Here is a 16,913-nt window from a genome sequence, read left to right as displayed (position 1 = left end):
TCCATGACTGTGTATACCCTAGTTACTGGAAACTATTTTCAGTCACAATCAATTGCATGTATTAGGATTTGCCCGAAATACCCCAAAATATTCATCTGCACTGACCATTTTTGCATTATTATTACAGTCAAATCTGGACACAGAAAAAGCATGGTAAAAAGGCTTTACATTGCTAAAGTTGACAGTGCAGTGATTGACAGCGCGCTTGTAAAATGGCATCGGTCATTGTCAGATACAGTACATTTAGTACTGTACATTATGTGCTGGGGGAAAATATGAACTAATCGAAGCAAATATGATCCAATTGAAGACTGTAACTGTATGTAGATAACCAGGTCCTGTAATGATTGGGCTAAATCAAGAAAACTTACCGCAAGTATCCTGATAACAACGATGATTGATGATAATGATGATGAAATCATTCGTCTGTGCTATTCCTAAGAAATCATCTCAACAATGTAGTGTAGCAGCAGATAAATACTGATAAAATAATAATAATCACATATTTATATATATTTTTATATCATTAAAATGAAATTGGAAGCTGCTAACACGTCCACACTGGCAAGGCAACACCGTCACTGACGCCTTCACGTCCAGGTCAAGAAGCTGTCAATCAAAAACTCAGTAGCCAATGAGAACACACTGCTGCTAGCCCCGCCCCCACGAGAGATTTGTGTCAGAATGGCGAACGAAAACGTCAGAAACGTAAACGAAAACTTTAGAAGCGTAAATGAAAACTTTAGAAGCGTAAATGAAAGCTCTGGAAGCGCGTTTGTAAGTACAGATCAGCTAATGAAAGAAGATAAAACATGCAGTGTATTAAAAACGAAGTCAAAGATTTTGCCTGCATTTAATTTTTTTCAGTTTCAAAGACATTTTATTCAGTTTCAATTTATATTTTCATAAGTTTCTTGAAAAATTACATTCATTTTAATTGGCACAAAGGTAATCCCACAAAAACGTGAAAGGTGTATAGATGTAAGCAAAACAGACAATTATATTTTATTGTAAAACCTGACAAGATCTTGAAATAGAAAGTGAAAGTATCAGAAGCCCGCTTATAACATGGCAAAAGAGGAACTCCCGTTCACAAAATTCAAATCACAAATAATACTACTGATGAAAAAGAACGGGTTGAATGTTAACTACTTTCGTTTCCATATAACTATAAACTACGATAAAAGTTCATCAGCGTGCATTGATTAACAGCATGTTGTAGCGCAAAAAAAAAAAAAAAAAAAAAACCGTGCTCGTGCAGCCAACTGAGAAAGTTAATAGCAAAAGAGCGAGCAGTGGGAAGAATGAGTCTGGAGCCCTGAATTGCCCAGCTCCCTCTGTCAATGATCTAGCACCCCCTCAGCACCTGCGTTCAAAATTCTCTGGCACCGCCCCTGGTACATCGATGTATTTCTGAAAAGCAAAAATTAAGTTTGTTCAACTCTAAACCCAGTCCCCAAGTAAATTAGGTTATTAAATAACAAACTAGCAAAACGAGTTGCGCGGTGTCCCCACCACTTTTCAAAGCAAAGTTACGCCACTGCTCAGCACATAAATAGTTTTTAATGTTTTAGATGACACATAACAACATCCGCAATATTTTAACACAATGTAAGTTAGAGAGATTTAAAAAAAAACTTTCATTTTAAATGTTTTAAAAAGTATAAAGATTGCAAAAATCCAAAACAGCACTGCTTATATACAAAATGCGCCCCATTCACTAATAAATCAATGTGCTTGTAGGCTACATTCAGTCAGTTATGGAACCTTACTGATGGAACGTGATTTCTGCGTGAAAAGCAGATTTTGCGCACAAATACCTGCGTACACAGTTAGTGAATGAGGCTGCCAGTGTTTGTCAAGCTGAATTAACTGCAAAAGCTTATGAAGAAGAAAAGAAGACATTCCCTGCTGTGGGTATGTGAGGCACTGTGTCATTTTCGACTAATGCGTTGTTTGCTTTCCACGGTTTGCACTGAGGAAATGAGAAAACAATTAGACTTTTCTTACATTCATTTAAAGCAACACTGCCATCCGTTGGTGAGACTTTCACAGTACAACAGCTGCAACTCAAAGTCCTACTTAAGCTCCAATGAGTCTTTCACCCCCTTTCATTATGAGCATGCGAAACATTCATCTGTCACTAGACATTGCTCATAAAGTGACAGTTTATATAAAGCAAAGATTTGAATTACATTCACTGTGCTCCACTCATTGTGCTTAGCTCTGGTCTTCCACCTCTGGCTCATTCTTTGAGCCTGTAAGGCCCTTCATGTTTTTTCTTTTTTTTTAAAGCACCAAACTAACAGTCATTGAGTCCTTGGTCATTATGTTCCAGAATGTGCAATCTTCACATATCCTCAGTTCTGACTAGTCCGTGACGACACATGGCATTGTGAAGTATCCAGATGGATGAGGGAGGACCATACAACCCTGATCTGGGCCGGGGGTGTACGCAGGGGGTTCGTTTGAAGGGTTATTGGTAGGGCTGTCGACGGGGATGGGCTTTTGAGTTGCTGGCATGGCACTGGGAGGAGTTACAACGTAGCCTCCATTTACCGGAGCAAAATTCTCAGACTTTCCCGACACACATATGTGATCTCTGTCTATAGAGGCATCAGGAAATTTGACCTGGGTGCAGGGTTCCTCGCAGCACAGAATATAAGGTCCGCTGAAGTTCATGCCTGATTTGTCCTTGCACATGCCTTCACTCACATAGGCGTGCAAGTGGTTTGATCCACCTGACCGTGCCATTTTAACAGCATCTTCACTGTGTGACAAACGCGGCTCCCAAGAGACACTGTAACAAAGTGAAGTGTTAAAGAAAAACATAGTCAGACATAGAGATTTAAGATACACAAACATGAACCTGAACCCACTTCCATAATGTGACTTACAAGAAGTTTTTTAGGTTTGAAAAGGAAAGAGGCACTGGTGGCATTAGGCGAAATGTTTCGTTTCCTTTTTTAGAGAGTATTGCTATTATTAACTAAAACTAAAACTAAAAGCAAAACTAAAACTGTTAAACGTTTTTCAGTAATAGTGCTGAAATATAAATAAGAATAATAAAATATAATTTAATAAAATTGTGTAAAAAAACTTGGCAACTAGCTGAAATAAGTTGAAGTACTGAAATTACAAAATCTAAAACTGAAATAAAATTATTTAAACATATAAAGAAGTATTTACAGTAAATAATAAAGTAAAACTTTAGAATATAAAAACAAAAAAATTAAAACAAAAAGACACAAGGATGTCTAAAACTAAAATTAAAACTGAAAATCTAAAATAAAAATGAATTTAAAATATTGATATTCATGGAGACAATTAATATTTTTACTGCAAAATGTTATAATTTGATTCAGAGCTTACCTGCTTTTGCAGAGACTGACATTGTCTGCAGCCAGTAGTACACAGATGGAGGTTGACTCTTTCTCACTCTGGAGATTTGGCCATCCGCTTGGAGACTTCTGAAAGAGAGAAAGATTATGTAATACATATAACCAGGTGTAATTTGGAAAAGTAGATACTAGTTATAAAACTTATAAAAAAAAGGCATATTTGCCATCCTTTTAGCTGTTGTGTACCAGAAACAGTGAAATTAAATAATTAAAGCAAAGTAAAAAAAAACTAAAAAAACAAATTGACAAAAATATTGAAATAAAAACAAATTTGAAAACACTATATTAATTATATTGTGCATCAAACTCCAGATTAACCTTAAACACATACTGTTCCAAGATCAGTTAAAGGCTCACCTTCATCATCCCCTCCAGCACTTTGCTCTTTATGGGCGATGGAATTGATCCCTTCCACAACTTGATCCTTCTATTATAGAATTACACACATGAATAAACAAACACAAATAAAACCAGCCAAATATGAACGACCGTTCCTGTAGCAATACCAGTGTACTGAGATGAGACTGATTTCCAGGGAATGTATAAACTGATTAAATGTATATATTGATTTCAATGTCTGACATTTTGGATGGATGCATAAAAGCATAAATGTAAATGTATTGTGGGTGTTACCTGTGTAAGGCTGGAAGGATGTTGTACACGATGACAAAAAGCACGACCACAAACACAGCAGTCAAAATGAAGATTACAGAGCTGATGGGCGATGAAACTACACACACACAAAGAGTTTTTCTTATGCATCACATATCGAGTTCTGTCCTGTGGGTATCAACTACTTTTGTCCTAAGCTTAAATAATTTTACAAAGATATTCCCAGAACTTTTCTTACATCTTTTGTTATTTTAAAAGAAGCTCTTTATGAATTATTTACACATGCATAAAGTTGAGTACTTTAATGTAAATAAGGCATACAAACACAGGACACAGTAGGGCACTTTTTTGTTTTAATTTCTAGCATAAAGTCCTGAAATAATGTTTACACACTCTGTAAGTATTCTGTATTTCTGTCAGGACCACTATCGTCAAAGATCTAGATATTTGAATGGTTGAATGAATTAAAATGGTTTTAATGTTAACAAATTGAGTATTGTAAAGTATTCATTCATTCATTCAAATATGCAGAAAAGACTAATAAATCATGTAACTAATGTATTGCTTATTGTTAGTTAATGCATTAACTGATGTTAGCCGCGTTGTAAAGTGTCACCAAACAAACAAACAAACAAACAAACAAACAAACATACAGGGTGAATTTGCATGTACACACCAATTTTTAAGAGTCATCTCATTGTATCTCAATGTAATCCCAATGTAAACAATTAATCCAATCTACCCAAATCCAACTTGTATATCAATATTAATCATTTTCTTTTCTTAAAAAAACAACAACAACTGAATTAATTGATGCTGTAGTGATTAATTTCTGAACAATTCATTATTGAAAACACCATTTTAAAAGTGAGATTAATGTTCCAAAGCACATCTCAATTGTGAACTGGCAAATTACCCAAGTTTCTCTAAAATGAAATTAAATATATCAACATCAAACTAGGATACGATCAGAAGTGCACAGCTGAAATCAAGGTGTTACCTGGCTTAGTTTTGAACACTGCTGGCTGCGACCATTCTGATGGCTGAACATCATAAACACCATCAGGTACATGCAATAATCTGATCTGGGCCTGGTATTCAGTTGAAGGATCTAGAATCGTAGAGGGAATCTCAAAATCGTTGCTCCCCTTAGCAAAGCTCTCTGTGGCCTACAAAGAGAAAGTGAAATCATGCATGTGATCAGTCACAGCTACAATGAATCATTTAGTAAATGCAACACAGATGCTGAAAGATAACTAACGCACCTTGTTGGGTGAGATTTTTAGCTGGATGGAGTATTCAATATCTTCGGAAACAGCAGGTTCAGTCCAGTTCAGTATGAAAACACCATCTACTTCCTTCACATGGATCTGGCCAGGTTGTGAAAGGTGAACTTGAAGAGAAGACGAATGAACATCAGTGTTCCTCCTAAACTCAGCTGGCAGCGCTGGCACGCAAGACTCCACTAACTAACATTTCAAAGAAACTCACTGTGTTTTGAAGTACTGAACGTCCTAGTGTAGTACACTGGTCTCAGCTCCACTGTTAACAGGTAAGGGTCAGGGGTATTTACAGAACACACAAACTCAGAAAGCTCAACGTCGCTCGACTGAAGCTGAGGATCTTCGCAACAAGCTGAGGGTCTGAGGGAGAGAAAGAGTTCTCAGTGTACAGGATGTGACATTAGATCAGTTGATAGTCACATGAGTTTGTGATGGATGGAGAACTCACTCAGTGTTATCATTATTACTGCACCAGAGATGATAAGACATAAACTGATAATGTTCTGTCTTCATTTGCCAGGTACACGTCACAGTTGTTTCTTCCATTATCACACACTGCAGGTTAAAGGCTCCATCTGCGAGAGGTCATGAACTTTATTAAAACAGGTGTTTGCAGTATAAAAAGGAAATTCTTTTCTATTATAGACTATTAGCAAAATATAAACAAAAAATAATACCATTGTGAGTCTTCCAGGACACCAGGGGGCTCCAGTCACTCCAGTCTCCTAGAGGGCCTCGCGCACTCACTCTGGCTTGATAATGGTAACCCAACAGTGACTCCTTTTCAATCATATACTCGGAAGCATTGATGTTATCCACAGTCTGTTCCAGTAAAAGAGAATGAGAAAACAGATTCATTCACAAACAAAAGAAGTGTGGCTGAAATTGCATACTCTCTGTGGAGGTACTTCTTTCGACTAAGTAATTACTCAGAGACTGTTTAAAAAGCATGTTCTACTGTGAATGTGTCTAGTATGAATGTAATCTGGGTTGTGTTCCACTTTGCTTTTAGACGCATACTCGCGAACTTCCCTATGCACTTCCCAACAGGGGAATCCCCACTGCCATTTTGAAGTGTGTTCCACTTGGTTAAGTGGACGGGGCAAGTTTATATGGACAGATCCTCAGGCCCTGAATTTCGACCGAGAGAGCGAGTCTACTTCATATGTACACTTCAGGCATCTCCATATGCCACAATATAGCATGGTTGTGAAGTCGCCACAGATCGCATTGAATATACTCCCACCCAAAACAGCGATATATGAATTATTTTTTAATATTTAAAACAGCTCCAGCATACCTATACACATACAAAATGTTGCATCAAACAGATTCGTAAGGCAATAAATAAATAAATAAATAAACTCCATAGCGAATTTCCAAGTGATCAAGGGCTTAGGATGTTCCACTTCAGCCCCTTGCAAGGGTTCCACCAGTAGTGGGCACTTGTGCAACATAATCATTGATATACATCCGAGTCAAAAATTGGAACGCAGCCTGGCCTGTCCCAACACCCACAGCTGCGGTCTTTGCACTTACACGACGTACTTCCTATATGGCCCAAGTGTTCTAGTAGGTGTGAAGACAGCAAGTCTGTGTAGAACTTTTGGTTATCCGATGGGAAACACTTACAACGTGTTGTTAAAATGCAAGTAATGTTTTTACAGAGCTTTATTTACGCAGCCTGTACATGTATTACTTTACACTTTAAGATAAGCTTCAAACTTTCTGTTCAGTAGTCCCTACAAATCACACGATTTAATTGAGTGATAAAAGCCAGTTGCAAACTTTTTTTTTTTTTCATCTGGGTATGTTTTGCCTAATCTTTTATGAATACTGTGAATTCGGACATAATTCTTTTGTCACAAAAAGATTTTCGCCTACTTGGGAAGTATGCGATTTTGGATGCTGCCCATGTTTATGAGAGTCACTGAATCATTAATGTTACCGATTCGTTCAAAACACTGATTCATTCAGGAGCAAAAACCTGTTAAAGGGTTAGTTCACCCAAAAATGAAAATTCTGTCATTAATTACTCACCCTCATGTCCTTTCAAACCCGTTAGACCTTCGTTCATCTTCGGAACACAAATTAAGATATTTTTATTGGAATCTGAGAGCTGTCTGACCCTGCATAGACAGCAACGCAACTGAAATGTTCCCAAGTCCAGACACATAGCAAGGAGATCGGTAAAATAATCCATGTGACATCAGTGGTTCATCCGCCATTATATGAAGCTACGAGAATACTTTTTGTGTGCGAAAGAAAAAAAAAAAACTTTATTCAGCAATTCGTCTCCTCCGCATCACCCTGGCAAAAACAGCATATGCTGGTTAGGTATGTTTTGAAGCTGGGATGCTGGTTTGAGCTGGTTTAAGCTGGTCCTTTGCTGGTTTATGCTTGTCCTTAGATGGTCATATGCTGGTCTTAAGCTGGTCGGACCAGTTTAGGACCAGCACATGACCGGCTAAGGACCAGCTTAAACCAGCTCAAACCAGCATCCCAGCTTCAAAACATACCTAACCAGCATATGCTGTTTTTTTCAGCAGACTACATCCCTTTGTCTTGTCGCTAAAGTAGTGTATTTATAGGCTAGATATGAACGATCATTCGAAGCATATTGTATGTTTTATAAGCAGTGAAATAAGCATGTATTTGACTGAAATTCCAGAATTGTCAGCAAACTGCATGTGTAGCGCGGTGAATGTTTATGATAGTCAACCAATGGGATGCTACATTTTATTCTTTCCGACATTAAAGCACTTGAATACTACAAGCTCGTAATTACGACTTCATAAGTGGGAAATAGGAAATTTCCAATAGCACGTGAAGGCAGCATTATATCAGTAACACACTGCGCGTGTACGTACAAGCACACATTCAACGGTAAACAAACAATGCTCAGTTTCACAACAAATACATATAAACGCGCTCAGCATTTCCCCATGTAAATATCCAAATCTTGAGAGTGGATCTGTCTCCAGTTTCATAACGCTAGCATCACTCTTTCATGTGGAGGCTTTATCTAAGGTGGGAATCGTGTGAAGTTTGAGGTTATGATGACGTGTCCGTACAATGGCAGATTGTGGTGTTTGGTATTATAGTGAAACAGAGCTGCTACTGCACAGTTGTAGACAGGATATCCACAAGATATCCTATCAGATGATATTTGAGTGTGTCAGAACTTTAATGCTGTTTAGGCTTGGACTCTTGGACTCTATTTAATTACAAATATAAATATATAAGGTAGGATACACTATCGTTCAAAAGTTCAGAGTCGGCAAGATTCTGAATTAAAAAAAAAAAAAATGAAAATAGAGTAAAACAGTAATATTGTGAAATATTATTACTAAAACATATTCACTTGATCCTTCTGAAATCATTCTAATATGCTGATTTGGTGGAATATTTTTGTGGAAATCATGATACATTTTTTCAGGATTCTTTGATGAATGGTGTGTGTGTGTGTACTGTGTAGTTTGACTTTTTATATATTATTATATATAAAATAAGTAGTATATATTTTATATATTAATCAGCACAATTGGTGTGAAACATTTGAATTAAAATGTGTTAAATTATCTACACCTAAGGTTGCATGTTAGTACCTAAAGAATATATCAAATTACCAATATGCATGTGGGGTAGATAAAACACAATTATTTATTTATTTCTTTTCTGACAGTGTACTGTGTACAGTGTGTGTGTGTGTGTTTGTGTGTGTGTACTCACAGTCCAGTTATGCATGTATATGCGATACTGAAGCTGGTACACAAGAGTTCCAGCGATTTTTGAGGATGCCGGATACGGGCTTCTCCAGGACAGCAGACGACCTCCGTTATCAGCCAACGTCTCTGTCAAGACAGTTGGGGCCCTAACTTTTCCTGAAATCACACACACGGAACGGTGAAAGGCTTTTCCACGCCAGAGATGCTTTAGAAGGTAAATGCACAAAAACACACACTCACCTTTCTGAGCAACTCTGAGAGTCGTGGCTCTGGGTACACAGGGCACTTTGAAGTAGAGAATGTGATCTGTTCCTGTGTTAAACCTTTCAGTGTTATAGCGACACATGTGAGAGATCTTCCCACTGGATAAAAGCACACCGGATCTATTCGAGAAGCAAAGTGTTTCTTCTCTACAGACAGGGAGAGAGAGAGTGTAAAAAAAGTTAATTTCCCCTATTGTAGTCTTTCTTTCTTTCATTGTTTGTTTGTGTTTTTCTTTAGTTTTTTCCTCTTACTCTAAAGTTGTGTCCCAGTAGTACAATTCATGCATGTTTTCTGTAGCTTGTGGATGAACATGTGGATCGACCTCCCATGTGCACTGTGCATAGCTCATGTAGTCATTGTGGCACTGCAAGGAATCCATCACTGCAGATTCTGAAACAAGAGTTCAAAGGTCAGTATTAAGTGCAATGACATCGTTTCATGTCTGAGATGCACAGATTTGATAGACATTATCACAGATTTGATGCCACTGCATCCCAGATACATTTTCTTGGTTTCAGGCAAATAATACTTAATGCAGGCTTTATTAGTGGCACAGATTAGGGTTAATATAGTTAACTAAAACTGAAATTAAAATTAAAACCATAAAAAAAAATTGTTTCTTGAAATAAAATCAATTTTAACTGAAATAAATTAAGATATATATTTATTTTATTTCAGCTTGGCTGGTTGCCAATGCAACATTTTTCATTTTAATTTAGTTTAGCTTGATGTACTAAAATAACTACAACTAAAATAAAATAAAAGAAATAAAAACGAATTTATGATGAAGCTATATAGACATAAAAACAAAAACAACTAAAAATGACAAATAACTAGAACTTTAGCTAAAATTAGAATGAAAAATGAAAATATAAAAACTGATTCAAAATATTAATACAAACTATAATAGTATCTCAATGATGCTAAAATAACACATATTCTATTTACAGGTAAGAAACCTATAAAATGACCATAAATGTTTATCAACTCAAGATTTTTATTTGCAATTTATATGAAAATAAAATGTATATTTTAGATGCTGTAAAAAAGTGACGTGACGTGAGGCCAAGTATGGTGAACCATACTTGGAATTAGTGCTCTGCATTTAACCCATCCAAAGTGCACACACACAGCAGTGAACACACACACCCCGTGAACACACACCCGGAGCAGTGGGCAGCCATTTGTGCTGTGGCGCCCGGGGAGCAGTTGGGGGTTCGGTGCCTTGCTCAAGGGCACCTCAGTCGTGGTATTGAAGGTGGGAGAGAGCGCTGTACATTCACTCTCCCCACCTACAATCCCTGCCGGTACGAGACTCGAACCCACAACCTTTGGGTTACGAGTCCGACTCTCTAATTAGGCCACGACTTCCCCCCAAACTGGCGTTTAAAAACGTTTTTCACACAATATTTTAGTATTTTAAATGGCTTTGCGATGTTACTAATTAATTTTCCTTTATTTTTTGTCATTATTAAAAATAAATAAACTTGACAATTTCATGAAATTTTAATTTAAATTGAAATATTAAGTATTAATATTTAAATATTAACAAAGAATAATCATTATTAGTTTTTGCTCTTGTTTAGTGTGTGACATCACAAGACATGTTAGCTTCCCAAAAGTAAAAATTGCAATGCATGAATACTGGATATGGCATATCATATATACACAATATACGCCAGCACAGAAAACAAAGCCTGATGAATGATGATTTGTTCTCCAGTTTGGGGGAAAAACTTTTTAGTCTTTTTTTATTTATTTTCTCCCCAGACGTGTGGCCGCAGACAGTAACTTCGAGTGACTTACTAGACTGACTTAGCTCTGGGTGATGTAAGTTTTGGATTGCTAAACTTAAAGGGATTTTTTAAAATTATTATTTTTAGATTCTGCAAGGCTCTCAAGATTAGTTAGAAGTGAACTTCTAAAATCAGATCTTCAGAGCTGCTTTATACTGGCCAATCTAAGCCACGTCTTGAATTACAAGCGTCTGCAAAGGAAAATCTCTATTGATGTTTAGCTCGGTCCAAGTTAAGGATTTATTTTGGATGGGATAATAAAATGTATATATATGAGTCCAGAACGGAGGCCACAAGAAGATTAGAGAAACCACCGATAAGGGTCTATCTGGTGGACACAGGCCTGAACTAAACAGGTTTTATAAAAAAGGAATTGAATGCAATAATGTCTGAGAGTGTTATCTTTCTCTCTCACCTTTCCCAGGCTTGACTTCATGAAGAGGACACTGTTCATCACTGATGTCTCCCCTGACCAGCAGAGCGAATCCAACCATATGCAGAATCCACGCGGAGAACATTGTAGCTGAGATCCAATATCAGAGGCCAGGAGCTTTTTGCAGCAGCTGATTCTGCCGGTTACTTTCAAGATATCAGAATATTTAGAAACCAGTGCTGATGGTTAACAATTCCATTTAAAGGAACATTTCACCCAAAAATGAAAATGCCGTCATCATTTACTCAACCTCATGTCATTTGGGCAACGTTTGAAGAATGTTAACCTTACTGACTTCAAAATAGCTTATTTTGCGTTCCACAGAAAAGAAAAAAAGTTGTACAGTTTTGAAACAGCACATGAGGGTGAATTGTCAGAATTTAAATTTTTGGGTGAACCATCACTTTAAGAACAAATGTGACAACAGACATCATGCTGTTATAAAAGCAAACGCAAACATATATACTGTAGGTCTAAAAAAAACACACCACAGACATGTTCCTGAGAATTCTCACTGGTTTTAAGCATAAAACGTCCTTTTTTTTCCTCTGACGTGTGTGCGCTAACAAAAACAACACATGTTCACCCCTCATGAAAAAAACATTTGTAACTGAAAGCCTTTGCATGATGCAAACTTAGCAACCTTTAAAGGTGAAGTGTGTCTCAAGTAATTTCTGTGCCACCAAACAAAACTGTAAAAATAATGTTTTCTAGCATGTTTCTTGAACGCTCCTCCCATCTGCCATTGGTCCGACAAACACATTGTTTCGCATCAAACACTTATCATCGGTTGTGTCTAGAGTTAGTAGTGTTTTAACACAGAAAATTACACACTTCACTTTAAAAGTAGTTATTTTGAAAGTCACAAAGCATCTAAAAATGAAAGAAACATCGCACAAAGCTGCATATATTATATTGCTTACTCTTTGTGACAAAAGCATAGTGACCTCCAGATCCATCTTTCAATGAAGAATTCAAAATCCACCTTTAATGAATGGAGCACTTCAAGGAACAGGCGCACATCTTAAAAAATACCATGCAGCAGGTTTCGTACAATAGCGGTAGCTATAAAACCACTCCTCTGGGGTGAACCTGACCATCTTACCCGTAACCCACTAATGGAGCTATGCAGCGTAAAAACAGACATAGCACTACTGTATGTCGCACTACATTTCTCGCAACTGCCAGGAAACTGTAAAGAAAGGGATTTCCCTAAGCTTAAAAGACGGTGAGGGGCGTTGGGGGAAAGAGATGTGGTCACACAGAACACGTCCTGTCGGAAATTGACTTTAAAATGTGTTTAGTTTGTAAAAGTCAGTTCAGTTTCTTATGTTTTTATGGTGTTTTTTACGCTTTCATTTAGAGGTTGCGCGGCGTACGGTAGGTGTGCTATGTTTAGCTGCGGTGAAGTACACGCGTGAACGTAGGTGAGTGAACTCACTGAAAGGGCAGAAAAACAAAAACAATTTACACATTTTCTCTGTGATGAATCTTGGTGGTCTTGACTTGTGCATGCACTGCACTGCACTACAAAAAGAAAAAAAATGTGAAACATTGCGACAAGATCAATTTACTTGAAGGTAACTTGTTTTTGGGAAATGTATCTTTGTTTATCTTTTTGTCTTTATTCTTGTTTTCAGCACAATACACTAAATATAGCTATATTTATGCTTAAAAGCAACATTTTTTACGTTTTTTTTTTTTTAAATCTTGTGTTTTATCATTTTAGGTAAAACTTTTTACATTAAGATTATAACAGTTTTTATCCTTTTTGGTTTCTTTTTAATGGTTAATAATCTGAGTATTGATCAGCATAGCATAGCAGGGTTTTTCTTTTCTTGGATTTCGAGATCCTAAACCAGACGTTTCCTAGTATACATTTAGCTATGATTGGTTCCATTTTCCAGTTTTCAAACCCAATTTTCTGCTTTCAACATAGATTATTGAGATGATCTTTGATCCATATAAGGATCAGGATAAAGGGTTGGAGGTCTACAGATACACTTATACAACAACTATATTTAAAATTATTTATTTTTTTGGGAAATTGTGAGATTACCACTTATCACTTCATCAAAATGATCTTTTAAATTAATTAATTTGTGTGTGTGTGTGTGTGTGTGTGTGTGTGTGTGTGTGTGTGTGTGTGTGTGTGTGTGTGTGTGTGTGTGTGTGTGTGTGTGTGTGTGTGTGTGTGTGTGTGTGTGTGTGTGTGTGTGTGTGTGTGTGTGTGTGTGTGTGTGTGTGTGTGTGTGTGTGTGTGTGTGTGTGTGTGTGTGTGTGTGTGTGTGTGTGTGTGTGTGTGTGTGTTACCATGCAGCAGGTTTCGTACAATAGCGGTAGCTATAAAACCACTCCTCTGGGGTGAACCTGACCATCTTACCCGTAACCCACTAATGGAGCTATGCAGCGTAAAAACAGACATAGCACTACTGTATGTCGCACTACATTTCTCGCAACTGCCAGGAAACTGTAAAGAAAGGGATTTCCCTAAGCTTAAAAGACGGTGAGGGGCGTTGGGGGAAAGAGATGTGGTCACACAGAACACGTCCTGTCGGAAATTGACTTTAAAATGTGTTTAGTTTGTAAAAGTCAGTTCAGTTTCTTATGTTTTTATGGTGTTTTTTACGCTTTCATTTAGAGGTTGCGCGGCGTACGGTAGGTGTGCTATGTTTAGCTGCGGTGAAGTACACGCGTGAACGTAGGTGAGTGAACTCACTGAAAGGGCAGAAAAACAAAAACAATTTACACATTTTCTCTGTGATGAATCTTGGTGGTCTTGACTTGTGCATGCACTGCACTGCACTACAAAAAGAAAAAAAATGTGAAACATTGCGACAAGATCAATTTACTTGAAGGTAACTTGTTTTTGGGAAATGTATCTTTGTTTATCTTTTTGTCTTTATTCTTGTTTTCAGCACAATACACTAAATATAGCTATATTTATGCTTAAAAGCAACATTTTTTACGTTTTTTTTTTTTTAAATCTTGTGTTTTATCATTTTAGGTAAAACTTTTTACATTAAGATTATAACAGTTTTTATCCTTTTTGGTTTCTTTTTAATGGTTAATAATCTGAGTATTGATCAGCATAGCATAGCAGGGTTTTTCTTTTCTTGGATTTCGAGATCCTAAACCAGACGTTTCCTAGTATACATTTAGCTATGATTGGTTCCATTTTCCAGTTTTCAAACCCAATTTTCTGCTTTCAACATAGATTATTGAGATGATCTTTGATCCATATAAGGATCAGGATAAAGGGTTGGAGGTCTACAGATACACTTATACAACAACTATATTTAAAATTATTTATTTTTTTGGGAAATTGTGAGATTACCACTTATCACTTCATCAAAATGATCTTTTAAATTAATTAATTTGTGTGTGTGTGTGTGTGTGTGTGTGTGTGTGTGTGTGTGTGTGTGTGTGTGTGTGTATATATATATATATATATATAATCCCAAAAAGTTTTGTCTGTTCATAGGCTGAGGTCCTTGTTTTCTCTTTGAATTGTTTGATATTTTTCACATTTCATCAACTCACTTAAATTATAATATATATTAGTGTATTATATTATATACTTCCTAATAATTCTGTGGATATCAGCAGCTCAAAACCGATTATAGTATTTCATACTCTTACTCATTTCATACCATATATATTTTTGATTTCAGTCAGTGACTATTTATAATTTTAATAGCTCAAAACCTACACTAAAAAAAAAAAAACACATTGAAAAATCATTGTATTATTGAGTTTCATACACCTCTAAACATATATTTGTTTAAAAAAGTTCTTACCTGTATTTCTGTCATCAAGAAAGGCTTGTAATCATTCCATTCATCAGTGCTTGGATAAAAGTGAGTTTAACCTGGTCTGTTGCCGTCAACTTCAAATCAGTATGTTTTCCTAGTGTGTGTGTTTGAGGCTGTGTTCTCATTACTGAAGTGCATATGCACACATGAGATCATTTACTTGAAATACCCCAAAGCCAAAAGTTCCTTTTTTTTTCTTGGTTGGGTAAAAACACGAGTTGCTTGGTCATCAGAAACAGTCTTTCCACAGGAACAGAGTTAACATGCTGCTGAATATGAACCAGAAACTGACTAATGAAGTCTTGATCAATACATTTTAATGATAGTATTCACCTTTACAGCATGAGCACCACCATATAACAGACAAGGAAAGTCATAGCTCTCAGAAGCATGAAAGAACACGTCTACACATGTATTCACACCGATAAACACATTTTCACACTTAAACACCCACATTCACTTGCTTGCATGCTAAGATACACCCATGAACTCACATATGCAGACTCAAATGCTGTACGAGCCTTTCAGTAAAAGGCAGGAGATCTTGGAAGTGTTTCTCTCGCTTTCTCTTCCTCTTTCTGTCAGTGCATCATGTATGTTTGTGCTTGCATGAATTAAACTCTGCCCAGTCATCATCCAGTCTAGTTCTCTTATATTTCCTTTATCCACACGTTTTTCCTTGGTAACTTGGAGTGTGAACGACTTGGAGTATTCCTGAATGAAGACATGATAACCAAAAATGCTCAAAAACGCTTAATGTGAGCAATGCTAGTAATTCTGTTCGCATTAGAAAGTGACGCTTGATTGTATTTTTGGCCTTTTTAATTCACAGCATGCCATGGTATATACTGGGGTTGGACAAAATAATGCGAACACCCTTCATTATAAGGGTTAATAACATTTATATAGGCTACAATGAAAAAACAAAAGTTGCAATTATCCTTTTGTTCTTTATATTCTCTAGGTTGTATATCAGTGTAGTATAAATTGTGTAGCAGTGTTAAGGGCAAATCAAGGGAACCTGTTTAGCAGGTGTGTCTGTAACCTTAACAGCCCAATTGTTTAGTGTTTTAAGAACAACAGTCTTTATGATTATGACTGCGTACACAAAAAATGGCAAAACTTCATCAGCGAAGAAGAATAGTAGGCGAAAACTGAAAGCGAATGATTGGGATCGTCAACCAATAAGAAAGATTGTGTCCAAATAACACAGGGCTACTGCAGCAAACCTCAGTGTTCACACTGAAGACCGTTTCCACAAAAACTGACCACAGAGACAAAACCAACATCGATGAAAGAGCTGCAACTGATAAAACCTTAATAACAGATACCATTGCTAAACTGCTAAAAAGATGGTGTCGTGATCATAAAACTTGGACAACTGCAGCACCAAGATGAACTTCAGCATTTGCCCTGTCCAGACAAATCAGCTGACTTGAAAATGATCAAACTTTTTGGTCCCACTGTATATTAAGTGGCCCTAATACCTGTGTACTTACATAGTAACTAGATGTGTACGTAGTATGTAACCACAGTGTAAGTACACATTGGTACATAGTATCTACAGCTGTAATATTTCTG

The 16,913-nt window shown here is 36.7% G+C and overlaps 1 protein-coding gene across 1 annotated transcript; it reads right to left on the bottom strand.

The window, feature by feature from the left end:
- Positions 1–1,567: 1,567 nt before the first annotated feature.
- On the bottom strand, positions 1,568–15,395 carry LOC107690744 (interleukin-3 receptor class 2 subunit beta-like). Its single transcript, XM_016489153.1, has 14 exons — positions 15,318–15,395; positions 11,500–11,663; positions 9,540–9,678; positions 9,265–9,434; positions 9,029–9,180; positions 5,974–6,118; positions 5,745–5,871; positions 5,505–5,656; positions 5,279–5,406; positions 5,014–5,182; positions 4,035–4,131; positions 3,759–3,828; positions 3,373–3,470; positions 1,568–2,800 (listed from the first exon to the last, which is right to left on the bottom strand). The coding sequence occupies exons 2-14, from the start codon at positions 11,600–11,602 to the stop codon at positions 2,371–2,373; spliced, it is 1,980 nt and encodes a 659-aa protein (XP_016344639.1). The 5' UTR covers positions 11,603–11,663; positions 15,318–15,395; the 3' UTR covers positions 1,568–2,370.
- Positions 15,396–16,913: the final 1,518 nt, after the last annotated feature.

This window comes from Sinocyclocheilus anshuiensis, unplaced genomic scaffold (genome assembly GCF_001515605.1).
Source record: "Sinocyclocheilus anshuiensis isolate Anshui unplaced genomic scaffold, SAMN03320099.WGS_v1.1 scaffold2556, whole genome shotgun sequence".
Taxonomy (NCBI): domain Eukaryota; kingdom Metazoa; phylum Chordata; class Actinopteri; order Cypriniformes; family Cyprinidae; genus Sinocyclocheilus; species Sinocyclocheilus anshuiensis.
Note: the sequence above shows the minus strand (reverse complement) of the source record. Positions and strands in the feature narration are given on the sequence as shown.